The sequence below is a fragment of the Penicillium nucicola genome, assembly GCF_028828085.1.
Source record: "Penicillium nucicola strain IBT 29836 chromosome Unknown utg000008l, whole genome shotgun sequence".
In the NCBI taxonomy this organism is placed as follows: domain Eukaryota; kingdom Fungi; phylum Ascomycota; class Eurotiomycetes; order Eurotiales; family Aspergillaceae; genus Penicillium; species Penicillium nucicola.
Genome location: NW_026643132.1, coordinates 1,681,828 through 1,701,075, shown reverse-complemented (window position 1 = coordinate 1,701,075; position 19,248 = coordinate 1,681,828). Strand labels below are relative to the sequence as shown.

Genomic DNA, 19,248 nt, shown 5'->3' with positions numbered 1-19,248 from the left:
GGGATGTAGGGTCAGTTTACAATTCAGTAACTCGAAATAAAGAAAATATTTTCTACTGTGTACTGCGCCGCTTCAAGATAGATGAGCTCCGTGTCTTCCATGTGTGCGTCATCGTGCTCAAGTACATTTGTTTTCAGGAGAGAACGATATTGAAAGATCGAGAACCCCAAGAAAAAGGGGCATGGTGAGAGATGAAGGCCATCAAAAGTTAAGTCTCGAAATAACAGTATTGTGAGGCACAGTGCTCATTTAGCCACAGACCGAGCCTGACTCTGAGCGTCCTCATCGAAGCGACGGCTAAGATAAGGAAATTGGACGTACTGTCGAGTGCCCTAGAACAGGCAGAGCCGAGTATTATGCAAGATATGCAAGATGACGCCCACCGCCATTCCCTCGCTTCGATGGACCTCTGAGCACAGTCGACAGATCACCAAGCGACAGGGATCCAGCACACCCGTGGACATAACTGGCGGTCTGGATCTGCGATCACTCCCCCCACACCCCCAGCCGCGCCAAATCAGCACTGCGTACTCCCCCCACTGACAACACTAGATCAACACTAAATCTCATTGTCGGTGTAGTCGGGCCCAAGAGAAAGCGGTATGATGTACCATGTATCCAATCATGCTGATTCCCCGACCAGATTCGTGTCTATTTTCGATCACTGGCAGGAGGTCGTGAAACGCTGGAAAGATTGTGTCGCTAACTTACCGGGAAATTGGGACCTGGCGACGAATACTGAATGTTCCTGGAGAGATCGGCGATGCTGGAGACATGGGGAGTTCGTGCTTTTGAAAGTTTATGCAATGCATCGTGCATGTATAGGGCCAGTCGGGGCTTGTTCGTGGGGCTGGGCACACAGGGTTTAGGGTGAGAGGTTAGATTCATCTCCAGTCGTTCTTTTTTTTTCTTCTTTAAATTAAGGTAGTCGGGCGTGCAAGTATACCCCAGAGTCTCCAATCTACTCCATCTGCGGACTGCATTCATAGTCATCATGCTCGCCTGGTTCTTGTTCGGCAGTGCCGTGGCCTATAACTTGGTCATGATCATTTATCGTCTTCAGTTCCATTCACTCCGTCGATTTCCGGGTCCTCGTCTTGCTGCTGCGACGGGGCTCTATGAGATCTACTTTTCAGCCTGGGGCCCTGGCTTCTTCGAAAATGAGATCCACCAGATGCACCAGAAATACGGTTAGTATACTGCCATGGTACCATGTAAACTCCAATCTGACCATTACCCAGGTCCTGTGGTTCGCATTACCCCGGATGAGGTTCATGTCCAGGAGCCATCTGGGTCTGTGAACTATGCCGACTGCTGGATTAAGGGGACGCGGGCATTGGAGGCAGGCCGTCCATTGCGACACACCCATTTCCAAATCAGGAAGCGATCCATGTCTCGAGTTCGGTCTTTGATTCGTGTGGAGGTCCACCAGATCATCTGCGGTCTGATCGAGAAGCACCAGGTACATAAGGTGTTTAGGACCAGACTGCCACATTTCATTCCACTCTTGCATCAGCCAGTCAAAGATGAGGAGGAGGTTCCAGTCTCAGATATTCTCCCGACATCTGGTTCTCGGAGTAATTGAGGCCATAGAGTTCAACCCCCGCACAGTTGACGAGAAAGAGTCGGGAGGTGGGAAGCCACCCGTTGAGATAACCATGTTTTGCAGTCCTCCACATTCCGACATTTGAATATAAGAAGGATCTCGCAGAAGCAAAAGGAATCTGCCACTGCTCTGTGATGAGCGTTGATTACAAAGGAAACAAACCTGGAAAGTTCGGCTCGGCTTGGGCCCCGCCTAAACGCCTCATTTTTATACCTGGGCGCATCTCAACTCTCCTCCTCCCACACAGCTATAATTAATCATGGTACGTCAGATGGCTTCAGTTTTCCCGGACTGAGGATTGTGTCTCCAGGCTGGGGGTTGTGTCTCCGGCCTTGCATTACTCGCCCTTGAATCCAGGCTAACTCCGTCGCAAACAGCCTCACGCCGACTCCTCCTACTTCGCGCCAGGCCTCACCAAGGCCGACGTCTACACACAACTCCTGGACCAAACACAAGGTCTATTGGACGGCCAACGGAACTGGGTCAGGTGAGTGACGCTCGATCCCTCCGCATGCAATGCGACCACCCACAAGACAAACCCCCGCTAACCCACCACCAGCAACCTCTCCAACGTCGCATCGCTCCTCTGGCACGCCTACGCCTCCCTCCCAGCGCCCTCCTCCTCCGTCAACTGGGCCGGATTCTACATTCGCGATGACAAATTCCCCGCCCTGGCTTCGCCCGTTTCCTCCCCGCCTCTTCCAGGCGCGCCCGGCTCAGGCGGCGTGACCATCTCGACCACATACTCCTCGTCGGAGAACCAGATTCTGCTCCTAGGACCCTTCATGGGTAAGCCCGCTTGCCAGGAGATTCGCTTCGGGAGAGGTGTGTGCGGTACCGCGGCCGCCAAGGGTGAGACTGTTGTTGTGCCTGACGTGCTCGAGTTCCCTGGGCACATTGCATGCGATGCCGAGAGCCGAAGTGAGATTGTTGTGCCGATCAAGGTTCGGGGAGAGGTTCGTTCTATACCCGCTGATGTAATTTTGGGTTGCAGATCATTGTTGGCTAACTTTGGTGTTTCTGCAGACTGTCGCTATCATTGACATCGACTGCACCGAGCCTAACGGCTTTGACGACGAAGACCAAAAGTACCTTGAGCAGCTGGCCAACTTCCTTGGAGAGAACTGCGATTGGTAAAGGTTAAAAACACAATCCATAATGGTTATGGAAGATAGAGTCTTGGATAAAAGTCGTTTCTTGGGACTGTGAATTTTGCTGTTGGTTCTTTTGCGCGCAAAAGTTTCGCAATTTGTTTCTATACCGGGGCCTGCTACTGCCACAGGTCCTTGGGTATATCTCTTTTCATGTATACTTACAATTTCTCAAAAATAAAGGCCTCCCACGCAGTATTCTTTGCTCAAAATGGATTCTGGGCATGTGTCAACGACTCAAATGCCACAAACAATCCATTAGTCCCGACAGGTCGCTTCGCCAACGTCCAGTTTTGTGTCTCGGGCATATCAATCCCCATCCTGAACGACAGGGCATTAAACCCAACCTCGGTCACAGGCCCAAGAGTCAGGTCCAACTTCCCTCCGCAAAGCCAAGAAGGCACCTCTTCCCCATTGGAATACATAGCCTGGAATTCCAGACCATAGCGAAGCCGCTTTCCAATATCGGTCTTGTACAGATCCTCGCCTTGGATCCGGGCAGTCTCTGCAATATGCGAAATAGATGCCAGCGAGTATCCAGTATGCTCTAGATCCCGACACGTCTCCTGAGCCTGTCCATCCTCCCTGAACACATCCTGACCAAACCAATACTCCACGATTGCATCGGCAGACGAGCCCTCTCCTCGCGCCACGATGGGATACTCCCCATCACCAGTCATGTAAATCGTCGCCGGAACACGAGCCTTAAACAGTCGCATTGCATGCTGGTAACTCTCAGCATCCTCCAAGAACACAGCCATCCCAATCGTCGCCTCGTTCATCGCTATCAAATCCAGCCCAATCAGCCCGTACCCAATGCCACCCTTGTACGCACAGAGCACTACAGAGGGGATATCAAATCACTCACCAAGCTCCCAATTCCCAACGTCATAGTCACTCCCATTAACAGTCAAAGGCAAATAAACATCCCTCAACATCGTCCCAAACCTCTCAATTCCATCCTCCGTCCACCCACTCCCACTCCCACTCCCATCCCCAGCATACCTAACCAACTCCCCAGCCCTCGCCCAAACAGACCCAACCCAGCCAGCCTGCAACCTCGCATTGGAATTATTATGCCCCCTCACCGTCCCCGCATACCCATCCATCAGCGCAATCGCCTGTCGCGCATAGCTCGCATTCCCACTAATCGCCCACGCCAAGGCATTCCCGTATGCCTGCAGTGCGTCGTCGCGCTCGGCTGTGCAGCCTACGTCTGGCTGCGAGTACGGGCCGCATTCTATGATGCTTGGTGGTGAAGGGGTGCGCACGGGTGTCATTTTGTGGTCGGTGAGGAGGGCTGAGTAGGCCTTTTTGTAGGGTTTGGTGGTGTTTTGGAGGTTTTGGCGGATGTGCTTTAGTTGGGCGTTGCTGAGGACTACGCCGGGGTGAGTCCATTTTTGGGCTGTTTTTGGGGTGGGGGTTGGTGATGATGATATTGATGATGTTGCTGTTGATGTTGATATTGATATTGACACTGATGTCGCTGAGAGGGTTGAGGGCGTTGGTATGGCGCATGCGCATGCTTGGATGCAGGCCACTGCTGTGGCTAGGAGTAGGATGAGCTTCTGGAGGAACATGGTGGCTTTCTTTTGGGTCGATTTTGGAGATTTCGCTTTTCATTTGTCTATTATAGGGGTGTGTATACAAGTTTATTGTATAATGAGATTGTGCTTCTGCTGTAAATACTGCGCTTTTAGTATTATCCAAGCGAGCGACTACTCGGTATATCTCAAACAGAACTATTGTTCAATATAGATGAGACAGACCCAGATCGGCTAGAACTATGAAACGCAGGATCGGCATCTGGGAGTTGCTAAATGCGGGGGCTAGGCCAATATCTCCCCTGCTCAGGGGCATGTTGCGGAAGCAATGTCGCTTAGCTTGATCTGAAACTTGACGCATCTAGGAACGGTTTTTGTTCTCGGGTGGAGATGCGATTTTCGTCCATGTCAAACAGCTTATGTGGGTCAATGAGTTTGATTTGAGCAGCTAAATTAATTGTGATAATCAGCTCTTTGTGAAGGAACTGACGTCTAGCTTTTCTCCTGAATTTCTTATATTGTGAACCGCTTTCTCTTTCGGGTGGATAAGGTCATTGGTGCTGGACTTCGAGAGTAGCTCTTGTCCAACAGTGGTGGCTAGCATATAGGTTTTATCGGAGCCAGCTTTGCTACCGCAATGTGCATTGTCAATGTATGGCCTCATTAGGTAGAGATGTTCTGGAATGACTTGGATGAGCTATCTTGACAGAGCCGCTCCTGGAGACAAGGTAGCGGGCCACTGCCAACCCAGTGCGTCTGACTTTACGGTTATTCTTGACCTGTGGCATTATTCACTAGAAACCGCCAAGTACTAAACAGAGCCGGCAAAGGGATTTAAGAGTACTTCATACCATGGTTCCACGTCTGAGGACATTCAAGTGAACCCGATATCTTCTGGGTATCCTCAAAACAAGCCCCCTACAAACTTCAAAACGGCAGCAAGTTCGGTACTGAGTTAAATCAGAAGTATTCACCTCATCCCATGAATCTGTCTAGGTCTCAAATCGTGTTTCAACAGAATTCTGGCCTTCTTTCCTTTCATCCCCGTTCCCTCCGCGGTCTCGCTCTTGTCGGACTCTTTGAATAATAGTCTTAGCTTGATTCAACGTCATCCCAAGTTCAGCCTCAATATTCTCTCGAACTTGTCGTTCAATCTGAATGCTGTCGTCGTCAAACATGAGCCTTTGCAGTGGACGCCTTTCAGTCCTCAGCTTAGACTGTAGATTACTTTTCGCTTTGTTATTTCTCATTTCCTCATCCTGCATTTTTGATAAAATGCTAAGAGCTTCATCCCGTTTTCTTTCTTCGATGACCTTGCGATGCTGCCGAAAAGGGTCATTTTCAGTTCCCAGCACGTCAGCGTGGGATAATTCCCGTCTCGTCCGGGGCTCTGGATCGGCGTAGCGCACAGGCCGAAATGGCGATAGCGAGAGCGGATACCTGTCCTCCGGCGCCTCAAGCCTGCGATTCGGCAGCATAGAATTCATGTCTAGATTGAAATCGTACATGGCTCTCTCGTATGGAGTTCACAGCGGTGGGTAGATTCTCGGTTTGCTCGGTTGTGGCTGCAATGAGAGTGGGGGCCTGTCGGAGGTGCTCAACAGGTCGGCGAGGATACACGGTCAAGAGCGGGTCTTGTCGAGGCAAACAAGCTTTTATTCTTTGATTCTGCTGGAAGTATCTGGGGAAGTACTGTAGGAGAGACCAAGCCGATGAACGTAAGGTGGACGCTATAGTATGGTCGGTCTTGCTTTTCGCAGACGCTATCGTTCTCGGACCTATCAGGGCATCGACCTTAACGCCCTGGTGAAACAACCTTGAGCAATGCCCGGAATGCGTGGCTCATTCTCTTCGATAGTCCATGGCCGGTGAGCTATGGCATGGTGGGAGTGTCAAAGGAGCTTTTTGTCTGTTGTACGATACGGAGAAAGGCATCCGAGTACAATGTAGTTCTTAAGTTCTATCAAGTCGGCACAACTCTACAACTCTAGACATCGATCTAGCCAGCATGGATAGAAAGTTAAATCGAAGTCTCTTCCGCACAAGATAACAGCTGAAAATGAAATTTCTGGTTGCCACAGGGACTCCGTGGTGCAAATGATTCTCAGTCAGCAGCTGAAGTTGGGGATCTAAATTGGTGGATTTCGGCTCTAAAAAATGACTTTTTCTTCAAATGCATCTAATTGGGAAGGAAACATTGGGCGTTGAAAATAAGATTAGTATCAGGAGAACTGCAACGTGGAAATCTCCAGAGGGCGATAAAAAGGCTGGAAATTATATGCCGGGCTCAAGTGACAAAACAGTGAATGCAATCCGGCAGATCGAGCATGCAGAGTAGACTAAATTGTGGTCATAGTTATGAAAATATCCTCCATTCACTAGGCCATCTGCTTTCAAAGGTTTGATGCCTTGGGCTGTGTATCGGAACTTAAGGATGTACCTGCCATCTCATAGCTTAGGTCTTCTCTCTCCTCGTCAGCCTGACCAGCCGTACAACGGGCTTTTTATTATTTTCTTCTCGCGATTCAAGAGTATCTCAGTCCTATTAGTCAGGACCAAGATCTTCTAGTGTCACTATCTTCGCTAAACAAATGTTAGAGGGGAGTTCTGGGTAAGGGGCCTCCCATCTCACCTGAGTTTTGTAACTTCGGTGAAATTGCTTCTTCTTCTTCTTCTTCTTCATTGTCATCAACTTCTTCTTCTTCTTGAGGTGGTCCACTACGGGAACGTTCCTGTGGCTTCGAATTGGCGGTGTCAGGAGATTGAAAAGGTTGGTATGTTTCGCCGTCACTGTGCAGTTCTGCGAAACGTACTGGTCGACGATCATGGCTTGATGGCTCCCGGATGATCACATTACTAGCTTCACGTACCAGATGAGGCGGAGGCACCTTAGGCATATGAGGCGCAAGCAACGGATATCCGGAGGAATAGCTGTCCCAATCAGTATGCTCGCCACTTTCCGGACTTTCTGGACTTTCTGGATAGACTCGGCGACCTCGCCCGCCAAATTTGGGTTTAAATTCAAGGCCATAAATATTACCGAGGCCTAAATTCACTATCGTGTCCTTGATGCTTTGTGGAATATGTGAGGAGAAGGACGGTTCCCTATCGGCTCGGAGGTCTGTAAAAGAATTCCCCAAAGAGTCACAGAGAGTCTTTTCAATTCTGAAAGCACACCAATCGCTAAGTGAGAACTTGAAACCGGCCTCGAGGCTTGTACGCAACACTATTAACTCATCTAGCAACTCTTTCCGAGCGTGATCTGTTTGCGCAACCAGGAACTTTGACAGACAAGTCTGTCGATACCCGAGCGTATCGCCCTGGATATTCTTTTGGAGGTGGCTGAGCTGCTTGTATCGCTCTATTGGCGCCTCTGACGCACGAACTATCATTTCTCCAAGTAACAAGGCCTCTGTCGCGTAATCCTCCTGCTCGTGGGCAGCCTGGAGCGTGGATTCCAACATCGTCGAGGAATGAATTCCGGCTTGATCTTTCGCTGGACACCACATTGGGTTTTCTTGTTTCAATGGTACATAAATTGGGGTAAGACCCGTCCAACCAGCCAGCCCTGGAAATGTGCCAAGGTGACTGCAGAGAGGGTCACCTGATGCGACTTTCCTTCGCAGTTCCTCTTCAACCAGCACCAAGCGCATGTAAGAGCGAGATTTCATCAGGTCCTGGTTATTCCCCTTCAGGCAATCTGCAATTCCACGCGCAGACTGCAAGCACTGATCTGCGGCCTGAAGACCTGATTCATTGGGCTCGGAGGCAGCCAAGGAGCACAAAGCTCTGGCCACGCTGATTAGAACGTCAAGAATAGCCAGATATGTTGATTCATCGTACTGCTGCATGTTCCAATCCTCAAGAATCCGGGAAAATGCGTCCCGCGAATAGATATCAGCGTCAAAGATCCGTCGCCATGCATGGGTTGGCCCGTTGATGGCTACCATCCCAACAATCATGTCTCTTGCGTCCCATATCCGATCGTGGACCACAAGCTTCTTGTACATGTTGTAGCAACATTTGGAGAGGCTATTTATTTTGAGCTCGTAAAGCAGATTCGTCTCATGCCCAGTTAGAGATAAAATCTTGAGCGCAGATAGCGCTATTTGGAGCTAATACAGGTAAGCATATATACTCTGCGACCCCACAGCTTGAGAATTTTACTTCTGAAGAACTCAACATATTTGTGTCAAGCTCCTTTGGCAAATTTGCGTACATGGATATCACTTTTTCGTATGCTTCTTTCAATTCATTGCGTGTTTTGGCGGCAGATAATGCAGCCATGAGCAACAGGTTGGCCCTCAAAATATCCGCTTCCGATCTTGGATAGTAGGAGTTGAAGACCGGTGCTTTATTAAAAAGCCCTTGTTTCGTTCTCATATACTGGTTTAGCTTCTCATACGCTCCTTGCTCAATAAGCATGTCGGCGTACTCGTTTGCAATGACATATGTGTCCGACAGGGGCTCTAGAAAATCACGATAGAATTGCTCGGCCGTACGAAAGTCACCCAGTCTTTTCAACTTGGAGAATTCTTCAATTCTAGATTCGATATCATCCACGATTTCCATCTCGAAATGCATCGTCATATCGTGCTTTGTAGACGGAGTCCAGATGTTCTGGGCGTCCTCCCAATTGATCCCCTGCCGTGGCTGCTGCAAAGCTGCTGGACGCTCGGCCGCGGGGTATTCTGACTCTGTGATGGTATTGTGTATCACTGGTGTGGTCATATGATGATATCCGTCCTTCATCGTGTTAGACATTGGTCTAAGGGCGACCATAGACCTTTCTGGGTCCTCGCGGAAATTCCTAAACTCGTCGAACGCAGAAACCTCAAGGTTCCTGCTGCTTTTGTTCCGTGGGAGAGCATTCTCTTGGGTTGAAAGGCGTGTCTGGCCTGGTCGAGCACTTCCGAACGAGGAGTTGAAGATTTCCATGAGAGAATGGCTATCTGGTACGCGATGAAGATTTGGAGGAATGCGAAAACTATGCTCTGGGCTGACCTGGTCCATGATCACCCAATGAAATCCGTTCAGCAGGTCCTACGTGTACAGAACAGGGGATATTCAGCTGGAGAGGGGGCTTTGCATAGCCTCGTGCTTTGATCCAATCAGACTAGTTCGACTACCTTCAAAGCACGAACTAGTCTGTTATTATACAACTTATAGGCTGTTTGCTTCACAGTTTCCACATTGCCCCAGTCCGACCAGGGAGAAGGCCAAGTGAGTGATCTACTCAAAGGCTCTACAGTAATCTCCCCAACATGACCATGTCCTTGATCCCACCTCGATCGACTCCGGCCCATTCGCGACGCTTTGCGCGCACTTATCAGGAACTCGATAATCTCGACGACGCCAGTCTTTGCTCCCGCGATCTGGGCAAAGTCCATGTGGACTGTCAACTTCGGGTCTCAAAATCGAAATGGGGCTACCTAGGAGATGAAACCTCCCCCGCCGGCATTGTATACATGGATTTATCATTCAATCAACCATATGGTTGTCGCCTAGCTAGTGCCACTGTTCTGGTCACTTTAGAAGATCTTCCTCCGAATTCACCGTACCAACAGAAAGACTCTGGCCTTTCTCAACTACATATCACAAAATACTTCGGCCCGAAGGGCCTTGTCGGTGAAGCGACCAGCATTTTCTCCAGAGAGACGCTTCACTTGAACCCGCAATTCACTTTCCTCGGCAACGGTGGCGGCGGCATAGGTCTGGAATCCGAGAGAGCATTTGTCTACGATAGTCGCTGGTCATTTACGGGCAACCGCAAGGCCACAGACGCATTATACCGCACTCTGAAGTGGGAGTTGTGCGAGAATGAGCTCGATGGCCGCAAGGCGCACAGCAGCGTCATTAACACTGGGTTTGCTTTCCAGCACAAGTACCAGCCGTTTCTCATGCGAGTTCAGATTGAGGGTCGCTTACAGAGTACCCGTCATCGCATAAGGAACTCTATGCGTAATCTTCGATTTCCTCCACCTGATAAGAAACGTCAGGGCACCAGCGAGACTCTTATTCGTCCCAACGCTCCTGACCGCCCGTTGGATGCTATTGCTAAGGGATTAGAGAGCTCATTGGAGATGGAGAATCACAAGCGGATTCCTGTGCAGGTTCCGGCCACATTACCTGTCACTTTTGAGAATGCATCAATCAACATTACTCCCGAGAGTGTCAACGAAGGAAATGAGAGCTACCCGCTACTTTCTGCTCCAATAGATCCGTGCAGTGAGCCGATCGCTGTCTCGGATTCATCTTCCACAACTCTGGTTGATGAGCCGATGGTTACAAGGCTAGTTGGCACCGGTGGTGTCAGTAGCTCGGGGTTAAAAAGCGCAGTCAGACAATTGAATGGAGGCATGGACCAACAATCAGAGAAGCCCCCAACTGAACCTGTCCGAGAATTGACAGCCACAGATCAAGCTCAGAACGCGGCGGCTATGTTACTACAATACCCAGCGTTGCTAGTATTGATGGAATTTCTGGCTCAATTTCTCAATTTGTTTTCCAGCTCTCAAAGACCGGATTGGGGCTCGAGATGATTCCAGCCAGGAAAAGGCCAATTAATGACTATCTATGAATATATCAATTTTGTTTAGGTTGAATTATATCGTAAAGTATACTCTGCGCGTCGTTGAACGAACGGGCTATTGCGGCGGGCTTTATCCCGTTTAAGGACGCATTATCAATTATAATTCTTATAGTCTCGGATATTGCATACTATGGATGCCAAACTCCAGTAACTATGGCTAATATCAGCTTTATTCTAGGTAAGTTATCATGTTATAAGGAAAAGCACGATAGAAGGGATCTGGTAACAATGTAAAATGCAGGGAAACTTTTACTACGTTATATGACCGAAGAGTCTTAGTATGTGTGAATAAAGTATTATATCAATTCCTTTCATACAAATTGACATGACAAATTGTTACACTATTTACTGCTCAAAGTGTTTCAAATCGCAAAATCAACCTTTCGCAAGGCGTGGATCTATCCAATATCGGAAGACATTCATATTCCGACTTGCTCGCCAAAATGAGCAATTTCATTTCAAACTTTGTATTTCCGATCAAAGTTTGGTTAAGTAAATCCTACTATACAACCGATGGCAGATTTGTAGATCAGCAGATATACTGAAACGCCGCCATGTTTCATCTTGACAACGCACCCGAATATGTAGATCTATGAATACGAATGTAACCCCAACGCAATTCAATACTATAAGAAGCACAACAACAGCCCACCCAAAGCTCTATACAAACCATCCATCAAAAGGACCAATTGAAAAAAAAAGAAAACCACCAAAATGAAACTCTCCCACACAACTCTCCCAGCCCTCACTCTCCTCCTCCAACCAACCCAAGCCCTAGTCGGTATCAGCTGGAGCATGAGCAACAGCAGCCAACCGCTTCCCGAAATAACCTTCCCAATGAACATCGCCAATGCAACCCACGAAAGCGGCTACTACTTCGCGCAACAATACAACTTCGCCAACCAAAAAGACGTAGGCTACACAGGGCTCCAGCCACGCCCGACCAAGAACTCCAAACCCCAACTCCACGCTGCCTTCTCCAGCTTCATAGCCGGAACAACCTCCACAGACCCGAACTGCAGCGACGGCGCAGATGGCGGCGCAGGGGTCAGCTGCGCAATCGACATTGAAGGCTCGTACGCGCATGCGTATTTGCTCCATGTGAATAATACAGCTGGCACGACCTGGACCGGGACTTTGGTTGATGTGATCAGCGGGAATGAGACTCGTGTTGGCTCTTACACGCTGCCTGGGGGGTCTGGTGGCATTGTGGGTGATCAGATGGGCTTCGTGGAGTATTATCCTTGGAATGCTGCGGGTGGGCATTCCTGTGCGGACTTGCCGAGGAGCGCGGTCACTTTTGGGAAACCGGTTTCGCCGGGGAGGGTTGGGGCTCTGAAGGATGCTTATGAGTATGGGGATTGTGTTGGGCAGGTTGGTTTTGAGACGCATCGGACTTTGAGGGGGGTGGAGGTTTCTGTTGGGTTTTGAGATGGTTTTGATGTGACTTGACTTTACTTGGAGCTTAGGTATGCTTTGGTTGGCCGTACCTGGGGTGGATATATGATTAGGACTGTGCATTGGGGTTGCACTTGTATTATTATCAAGATCGTGAATGTACAAGGCTTTTTAGTAGATCATTGAAAGAAGTAATGGTAGCTGGTGGTTGCAGTATAACTGGGGTCGCGCAATCAAGAAAGCGAGCCCAGTCCGATGTTTTCAAGCCTCCGAGAAATCCAACAATTTGTCCAATTGCCTCACATCTGATAATCGACGCTCTCAATTCCTCGCTTGACTTGATGGTCACGAGATCTGCATTCGCCTTCCAACGCATTGCCTCTTACCCCACCAACCTTAATACTTTAACCTCATCCCCAGTCACCACTCTCCTCCAACCCCCACCAAACATAAAAATGGGAATGAAAGCACGCTGCCAATGCTCCAAGGTCCAATTTACAGCCCCAACAGACAAACCCCTAAAACTATGGATTTGCCACTGCACAGAATGCCAACACCAAAGCTCTTCAGCCTTTGGCATCACAGCAACATTCCCCTACTTCGAGCTCCCAGCCTCAACATCAGGGCTGGTGAGCAGCTACACCCGGATCACACTCAAGGGCCGTGAAATGGAGTGTGTTTTCTGCAAGGGCTGTGGTTCACGGCTCTTCCATCGTTTCCGGGATTTCGTGCCTGCACCGGGTGAACAGCCTCATTTCTCTGCTATTACCAATGTCAAGGGCGGCTGCTTGGAAGACCTTGGTAAAGACTTGATGAAGTCTGCCGTTCACATCTGGTGTCAGGAGGCCATTATTGACATTCCTGAGGGCGTGGAGAGGTGGGAGGGAGCGCCTCCTCAGCCAAATCCGTTGGTGAACTAGAAGTAGACGAGACGAGGGGGGTACTCGGCATCAGAGAGATTTTGATTCTTCCGGAATGTTGCGTTTCTCAATAAATACACATTGACCGCTATGTAGAAAGTCAAAGGCGACTAAGTTACAGTACATATGTACCAAGATATAACTTATCCTTTCTAAGGTTCCCACTCATCCAACAACAGATGTCCACCCATTATCAATAGCAATAGTAGCGCCATTAATCTGCCCAGCTCCCTTGCCATAAGTCAAATTAACACAGAACCCAGCAACCTCATCCACATCCACAGGGGGCGTCTGAATAGACTCCAAAATCGACGCCATCTTCTGATACCCCTCGGTATGCATACCCGTCTTGAACGCATCAACAATATTCGTATGCATACCACCCATCATCAACGCATTACACTTGATACCCTTAGTACCGTAGAAAGCAGCCGTGTTCTTCGTCAAGCCAACAAGACCATGCTTGCTAGCCGTATAAGCAGCGCCTATCACAATCACCATCAGCATTCAGCTCCTCGACCCCAATGAAACCAAAACTAGGACCATGAGTTCAGATACATACCACTAGCCCACCCAGCCTTCCCAGCAACAGAAACAATATTGATAATCCGTCCATCGACAGTCTCCTGCTGAAGCATATTGCGCACAGCAAGTTTACTCAGCAGAGCCGGCGCAGTCAAGTTAAGCGCAATGACACGGTCCCAGAGCTCCATGTCCAGATCCCCGATTGGGTCAAAGTGGTCCATGATACCGGCGTTGTTGACCAGGACATCGATCTTGCCGAATGCGCCAATGGCTGTCTCGAAGAGGGTTTCTACTTCGCCCGTGTTGGTGATATCCGTCTTGATGGCTTTCAGTGGGCCCTTGGGTGATAGCTCCGCTGATGTCTCTTGGAGACGAGTCTCGTTAATATCGCAGATGACGACGTTGGCGCCTGCTTCTAGGAATTGCGTTGCGATTGCTTTGCCTAGACCGCCCCCTGCGCCGGTGACCAGGCAGGTTTTGCCGGTGAGGTTGGTTGTGGTCATTTTTGGTTGGGTTTGGGTGTTGGTTTTTGGGGGTCGGTTGGGGGTTTGTGAAGTGAGAGGAAGAGGGGAGTTGGAATTGGATTAGATTGGATTGTTGGATTGGAGGTTTACATTTGGAGATTGGGCTTTACTGGTTTAAATACTCCGTCATTTGGAAGTAATTTAGGCGACGGGTGGCATATTACCCGTCTTCCGTCTCTGTTGGACACGTTGGTTTTCATAGAAGTCAACTTGGCGCCACTATTTTCTGGGGAACGAGCGGGACTGAGGAAGTCGGACCACTCAAGGAAGTTGGCGTTGCCGAGTGGTATTGCGGTTACGCGGGTATTGATTGCTTGGGGTGTGAATTACAGCGATTGGGGTGAGAGGAGATAGTATCTGGAAACATTTGATACCCATATAGCCGGATGGATATCTTGATATCGTCAAGTTGGATCTAGATTAGATTGCAGTAGTTGCATGTACTGTATGTCAACTTGAGTATGTCTGTACAGTATATCTGCATTGGCCTATCGAGTGAGCCGCAATACAAATCCCTGTATTCTGCTCACGTGTTGTCCCGGAAGATGAGCTTTCCGGGGCCCTAAGCCCTACTTTCCGGGTTGACGTACGCAATACAATATAGTCGCAGTCTCCGTGTTGAGGGTTTAGATTCTCAGGATTTATCGTTGTGGTTGAACTCGAACAGGAAGAGTAATGTATTTGAGATGGCAGTACAATACGCCACATTAGAACCCAAAAAAAATGAACAAGATTCAACAGCCAGCAACGCCCCCATAGAACTCAAGTGACAGGTAACTCCCCTCGCCAAACTGATTCCCAGTCATGTTTTTTGCTAAGAGAATGCAATGACAGTCTGGGCACATTGAGAAGAAACAAAAGTAGCACGTATGAAATAAGATAGATAACCAAGCCCCGATGAAGCACGAACGCCAAGATGTTGCTAATGAGGTCTCGTCACAGCTTGAGAAGAATGAAAAAGAACGAGAAAAAAAAGTGAGACAAGGTGAGAGGACGAGAAGCGCACAGCGCGAGATAAATGCAGAAGAATAGAGTGAGGACATCATGAACCGGACGGAAGCTCTCGACCATCATCTTACTCGTTATAGTGATAAACCTAGAAAGCACCGTGTCAGCAAGCCCATTCATCAAACGACAAGAGCAAGTAGAAGAGGAAAAACATACGAAATAATCCGGTAACCCAATCACCTCGTACCCCAACCTCTTAGCCATCTTCGCAAAACCCTCCGTCTCAACAAGATGGAAGAAAGGAAAAGCAGGGAACATAGCCCCATCACGATGCACATCCGCCTTGACAAGCAGTGCCGTACCCCCAACGCCATCCAACGCAAGCATCTTTTTAGGATCAAGCTTCTTAAAATCAGGCAAGTGAGCCATCAAAGTGCGATAAGTCGGGATCTCAGCATAACCCTCCAAAAGGATCTCATCGGGGCCCATCTGCGACGCAAGATTCTGCGCCCGTTCACTATCAACCCACGAATTAAAGTCATAAGGCCGGATATCCCACTTCCGCTTCGAGGAATCGTAGTACCGCTGGAAACAGTTCGGCACGATGACGGGCTGGTCGAAGCTGGTCAGGTCCTGGATGAGCGACGCGGGCGTTTCCACGATATCCGCGTCCAGCCAGAGAACCCAGGACGTGGCCGGGCCGAGGGTCGTGAAGACGAGACTGTTCCTCGCGCGACTCATCGACTCCCGACGCTCCTTCTGCGCGCTAAGCTTATGGCGCTCTTTTTCGTCCTGGGATGTGAGTGGGGGTTCGAAATCTTGGCGGAGGATACTGATGCTCGCGAATCGAGAGTCAATGGGGCCGGATTGGGTTTTCGCGATGGCTTTCTCCAAGGCGGCGACGGCGGCATTGCCCTCTTTCGTTTTGGGCGCGATGAATCCCAGCGAGATCAATTCATGGGGATAGCTCATTTTCTCCAGGTTATCCCAGTATTCTTGGTAAAAGCGGGCTAGCGGGGTGAGGATCAGGACCCGCTCGCCGTTGGCGACGGAATTGGCCGTGCTGGTCAGGCTGTTGAGGTTGTAGTGGACGACTGGGGGCGCGGCTTTGTGGCCATCGCTGCGGACAGCTTGGGATTTGAAGAATGGTTTCGTGGGTGGGGAGAGGGGGTGTTCCGCGGCGTTTTCTTGTCGTTGTTGTGAGGATGCGGATGACGATGTGGCTGCGGGTGTCGAGGGAGTCAGCATGAAGCAGATGAAGCCGAATGCTATCAGGGCTGCTAGCAGGAGGCTGATCGGGCTCGTGCGGCGCATCGAGCGTGCGACGGCCATGGCCGTTTGGGTGTGGTCTGCGGGTTTTGTCGAGTGTCGTCGGATGGTGAGTTCGTGACACCGTTGGAGGTCACCGGGTAGCCTCAGGCATTCAGGTACCAAGGTATTCCTCCGAGATGAGAAACTGAGGATAGTCGGTCTATTCTCTGATCCTTGAAGGGGGGAGAAATGGAAGAAAAGTTGTCCGGGAGATTAGATTTATTCTCTGTTCCGGAACAAGACGTGGGATCTCATGTCACTCCACTATCTCATCTCAACGTGCGCATGGCCCAATTGCAAATCGCGACTCGATCGGACTTTCTATTCTCTACGTGTTATCGCGGGATACCGGAGTGAGGGTCCCGGCCTGCATCGCCGAATGCGGCCTGTCAAGGAGGCATTCCTGAGCATCACGACCCACCTATCGCAGCTCCTGTATGGAAAATGACTTTTCCAGAACACCCATTCATGAGAAAAAGAGGCATGGGGGTAATATAGGTCTAAATAATAGAGATCTCTAAAGTATGTACAATATCATATTCACGCTCAATGGCGCGTCATAGTAAGATTAGGGCAAGGTGCGCATTATACCCTCGAATGCAACCAAAGCCATCGCATTCGCCGGGAACGCCCTGAGGAAGCACGGCACAAAGCCCCGCCAATACCCCTTCCACCCACGTTCACGCCAGACTGCCCTGGCAGCATCCTTCCACCCGCGGAAGCGGCGCTCGCCGTCGTTCAACGCCCCACCCATCGGGTCAACCATGAGACGCTGCTTGACAACGTCTGAAGGGTAAGAAAACAGCCAAAAGATCTGGGCCGAGATACCACCGGCCCAGAAATTGATTGCCGGCGCAGACAGTGAGGTGTTTTGCTTGAAATGGCGCGTCAGGACATCGTAGGATCCCCACCAACAGAAGAAGAAGCTGCGGAAGAAGACTGTGGCCCAGAGGCCGCGGTAGATACCACGGATGCCATGTGTGCGATGCTGATCAATCGTTAGCACCTTTATGAATCGGCATCAGCTTTCGGTGGACGTACCATCTTGCGAATGCAATCAATCGGCCCACTATACATGCGCTGCGACTTATCCGCAGCATACTGAACTTGCAGTCGAGCCTTTATATGTTCAACAGGAGCAGCAATAAAGCTGACCGTCGTACCGGCCATGATACCAGCAATTCCATGTCCAAAACTCGGGAGCGTGGCAAGATCAGGCTGGGAGCCGCAGAAGGGAAGGTAAGGGCGAAGATGAGGCTTGGAAAAGACGTTTTCGAGAAGTAACCGGCGATACAATGTCAAAGAGCCTAGCATGCTGTAGTTCAGAGCGTCAGCTGCCATCCATGCAAGCCATACTCGCGGCCATAGCATTGCGCGTTGCTCGCGGGAGCAGCATGCAACACGCGACACCAGTTCAAAGTTGGGGGAACCACTCACATAGAGTCCATGGCCATCCATCCGACCAGCGGCGGCGTAGCACCCTTATACAAGCCCTTCACGCCCTCCTTCCGCACCGTCTGCAGAGTACAGTCGAGCGGACCGCGGAACTGAGCATCCTTACTCGTTTGTAGTCGAACCTTGACAGTATCGAATCTGCACGCGAAGAGGTTAACCAACTATCCCAACAATCCAAGCCCCAGTCCCATTCACAGCCCCATCCCCGTCAAAGAAGGGCGACAGTGTAAATCCGGGGTGGGTGATGACGCGCATAGTAAAAGAAATACGTACGGATGACCAACTAAAAAAAAGCAAACAACCACAGCGGTCAGCGCAAGCCCAAGCAGAACAGAACGTGCAAGCCAAGCAAATGAAAGAGGCAAAAAGAGTACAGTACATACCACTCAGCTTCGCAATACCGGAAAACACACCCGCGACGAACCCCTTGTAATTCGACTTTGACGTCTGTGCATTAACAGGCGCGGTATCCGCCGTTTTGGGTGGCGTTGAAACGGGCAAAGGCGCCGGCGCCGATGACATAGTGAATGTGGTAGATCTGCGATCTCGGGTGCCGGGTGTGCCAATGTGCCAATGTGCCAATGTGCTAATGTGTCGGTGTGGGAGGCTTTGCGAATGGGGTGCTTGTGCGCGCGGCGATCTACTGTAGCTGGAAGTGGCGACGGATGCCGATAAGGATAGGGAGTCCGGGGTTCGAGTTTGGTGTCGGTGTCTCTCTTTGGGGGAGGGGATGGGGGATTTTCTGGGGTATAAGAGATGGGGATAAGGTTTGTATAGAGTAATTGAGAGGGATTTCGGTGTGGAAGGGGGAGATGTTCAATGTTTTATGATTCTTTTGGGCCCCGCAGATTCCTCTCGGGGAGTGTTGGGGCAGCTCCGGGGATGGTGCCTCAGGCTTCAACGCGATGCTTGGACGACAGCCCTAGTTTTGGTGGAGTTTAGAGTATATCTGGGGTTGGCTGGTTGATCTTTGTGTTTGGGCCCTCGGAAGGTTATTTCGTTACCCGAGACATCAATATTGGTTTCTTTGATAGGTGTAGATTACAGGGACTATTGAGGTCCACCGCGCCATGGAGTATAGATGAGAGATGATCATTCGATTGAGAAAAGCTAGTCCAAAGAAGGACTGGGGCGGGGTATAATATTTGCAGATACATAATATCGTGATGCAAGATCAACGTGAGCTAAAGCAGACGTTGACAGTTTAAACAATGATCGCACGTAAATCAATAAGATCAATCCCATGTATGCTGGATCGGCAGTCTTGTATGAGT

The 19,248-nt window shown here is 49.9% G+C and overlaps 11 protein-coding genes across 11 annotated transcripts; 5 read left to right on the top strand and 6 right to left on the bottom strand.

The window, feature by feature from the left end:
• Positions 1-994: 994 nt before the first annotated feature.
• Positions 995-1,585, top strand: N7511_008131 (uncharacterized protein; the record flags this gene model as incomplete). The annotated part of the gene is made up of 2 exons (XM_057130508.1): positions 995-1,190; positions 1,242-1,585. 2 exons carry the CDS (start codon positions 995-997, stop codon positions 1,583-1,585), a joined length of 540 nt encoding a protein of 179 aa, XP_056982291.1.
• A 280-nt stretch (positions 1,586-1,865) lies between these two features.
• On the top strand, positions 1,866-2,743 carry N7511_008130 (GAF domain-containing protein; the record flags this gene model as incomplete). The annotated part of the gene is made up of 4 exons (XM_057130507.1): positions 1,866-1,868; positions 1,984-2,093; positions 2,166-2,562; positions 2,633-2,743. 4 exons carry the CDS (start codon positions 1,866-1,868, stop codon positions 2,741-2,743), a joined length of 621 nt encoding a protein of 206 aa, XP_056982290.1.
• Positions 2,744-2,963: 220 nt separating this feature from the next.
• Positions 2,964-4,037, bottom strand: N7511_008129 (uncharacterized protein; the record flags this gene model as incomplete). Its single annotated transcript, XM_057130506.1, has 2 exons — positions 2,964-3,541; positions 3,626-4,037. The coding sequence occupies 2 exons, from the start codon at positions 4,035-4,037 to the stop codon at positions 2,964-2,966; spliced, it is 990 nt and encodes a 329-aa protein (XP_056982289.1).
• Positions 4,038-5,293: 1,256 nt separating this feature from the next.
• N7511_008128 (uncharacterized protein) lies at positions 5,294-5,809 on the bottom strand (the record flags this gene model as incomplete). Its single annotated transcript, XM_057130505.1, has 1 exon — positions 5,294-5,809. One exon carries the CDS (start codon positions 5,807-5,809, stop codon positions 5,294-5,296), a length of 516 nt encoding a protein of 171 aa, XP_056982288.1.
• Positions 5,810-6,846: 1,037 nt separating this feature from the next.
• On the bottom strand, positions 6,847-9,239 carry N7511_008127 (uncharacterized protein; the record flags this gene model as incomplete). Its single annotated transcript, XM_057130504.1, has 3 exons — positions 6,847-6,884; positions 6,934-8,416; positions 8,469-9,239. 3 exons carry the CDS (start codon positions 9,237-9,239, stop codon positions 6,847-6,849), a joined length of 2,292 nt encoding a protein of 763 aa, XP_056982287.1.
• Positions 9,240-9,565: 326 nt separating this feature from the next.
• Positions 9,566-10,843, top strand: N7511_008126 (uncharacterized protein; the record flags this gene model as incomplete). Its single annotated transcript, XM_057130503.1, has 1 exon — positions 9,566-10,843. The coding sequence occupies one exon, from the start codon at positions 9,566-9,568 to the stop codon at positions 10,841-10,843; it is 1,278 nt and encodes a 425-aa protein (XP_056982286.1).
• Positions 10,844-11,607: 764 nt separating this feature from the next.
• N7511_008125 (uncharacterized protein) lies at positions 11,608-12,324 on the top strand (the record flags this gene model as incomplete). The annotated part of the gene is made up of 1 exon (XM_057130502.1): positions 11,608-12,324. One exon carries the CDS (start codon positions 11,608-11,610, stop codon positions 12,322-12,324), a length of 717 nt encoding a protein of 238 aa, XP_056982285.1.
• A 422-nt stretch (positions 12,325-12,746) lies between these two features.
• Positions 12,747-13,211, top strand: N7511_008124 (GFA family protein; the record flags this gene model as incomplete). The annotated part of the gene is made up of 1 exon (XM_057130501.1): positions 12,747-13,211. The coding sequence occupies one exon, from the start codon at positions 12,747-12,749 to the stop codon at positions 13,209-13,211; it is 465 nt and encodes a 154-aa protein (XP_056982284.1).
• Positions 13,212-13,376: 165 nt separating this feature from the next.
• On the bottom strand, positions 13,377-14,239 carry N7511_008123 (SDR family NAD(P)-dependent oxidoreductase; the record flags this gene model as incomplete). Its single annotated transcript, XM_057130500.1, has 2 exons — positions 13,377-13,696; positions 13,774-14,239. The coding sequence occupies 2 exons, from the start codon at positions 14,237-14,239 to the stop codon at positions 13,377-13,379; spliced, it is 786 nt and encodes a 261-aa protein (XP_056982283.1).
• A 1,096-nt stretch (positions 14,240-15,335) lies between these two features.
• On the bottom strand, positions 15,336-16,540 carry N7511_008122 (mannosyltransferase complex subunit MNN9; the record flags this gene model as incomplete). The annotated part of the gene is made up of 2 exons (XM_057130499.1): positions 15,336-15,356; positions 15,425-16,540. 2 exons carry the CDS (start codon positions 16,538-16,540, stop codon positions 15,336-15,338), a joined length of 1,137 nt encoding a protein of 378 aa, XP_056982282.1.
• A 547-nt stretch (positions 16,541-17,087) lies between these two features.
• On the bottom strand, positions 17,088-18,496 carry N7511_008121 (uncharacterized protein; the record flags this gene model as incomplete). The annotated part of the gene is made up of 5 exons (XM_057130498.1): positions 17,088-17,507; positions 17,561-17,834; positions 17,957-18,112; positions 18,248-18,257; positions 18,358-18,496. 5 exons carry the CDS (start codon positions 18,494-18,496, stop codon positions 17,088-17,090), a joined length of 999 nt encoding a protein of 332 aa, XP_056982281.1.
• Between the last annotated feature and the right edge of the window lie 752 nt (positions 18,497-19,248).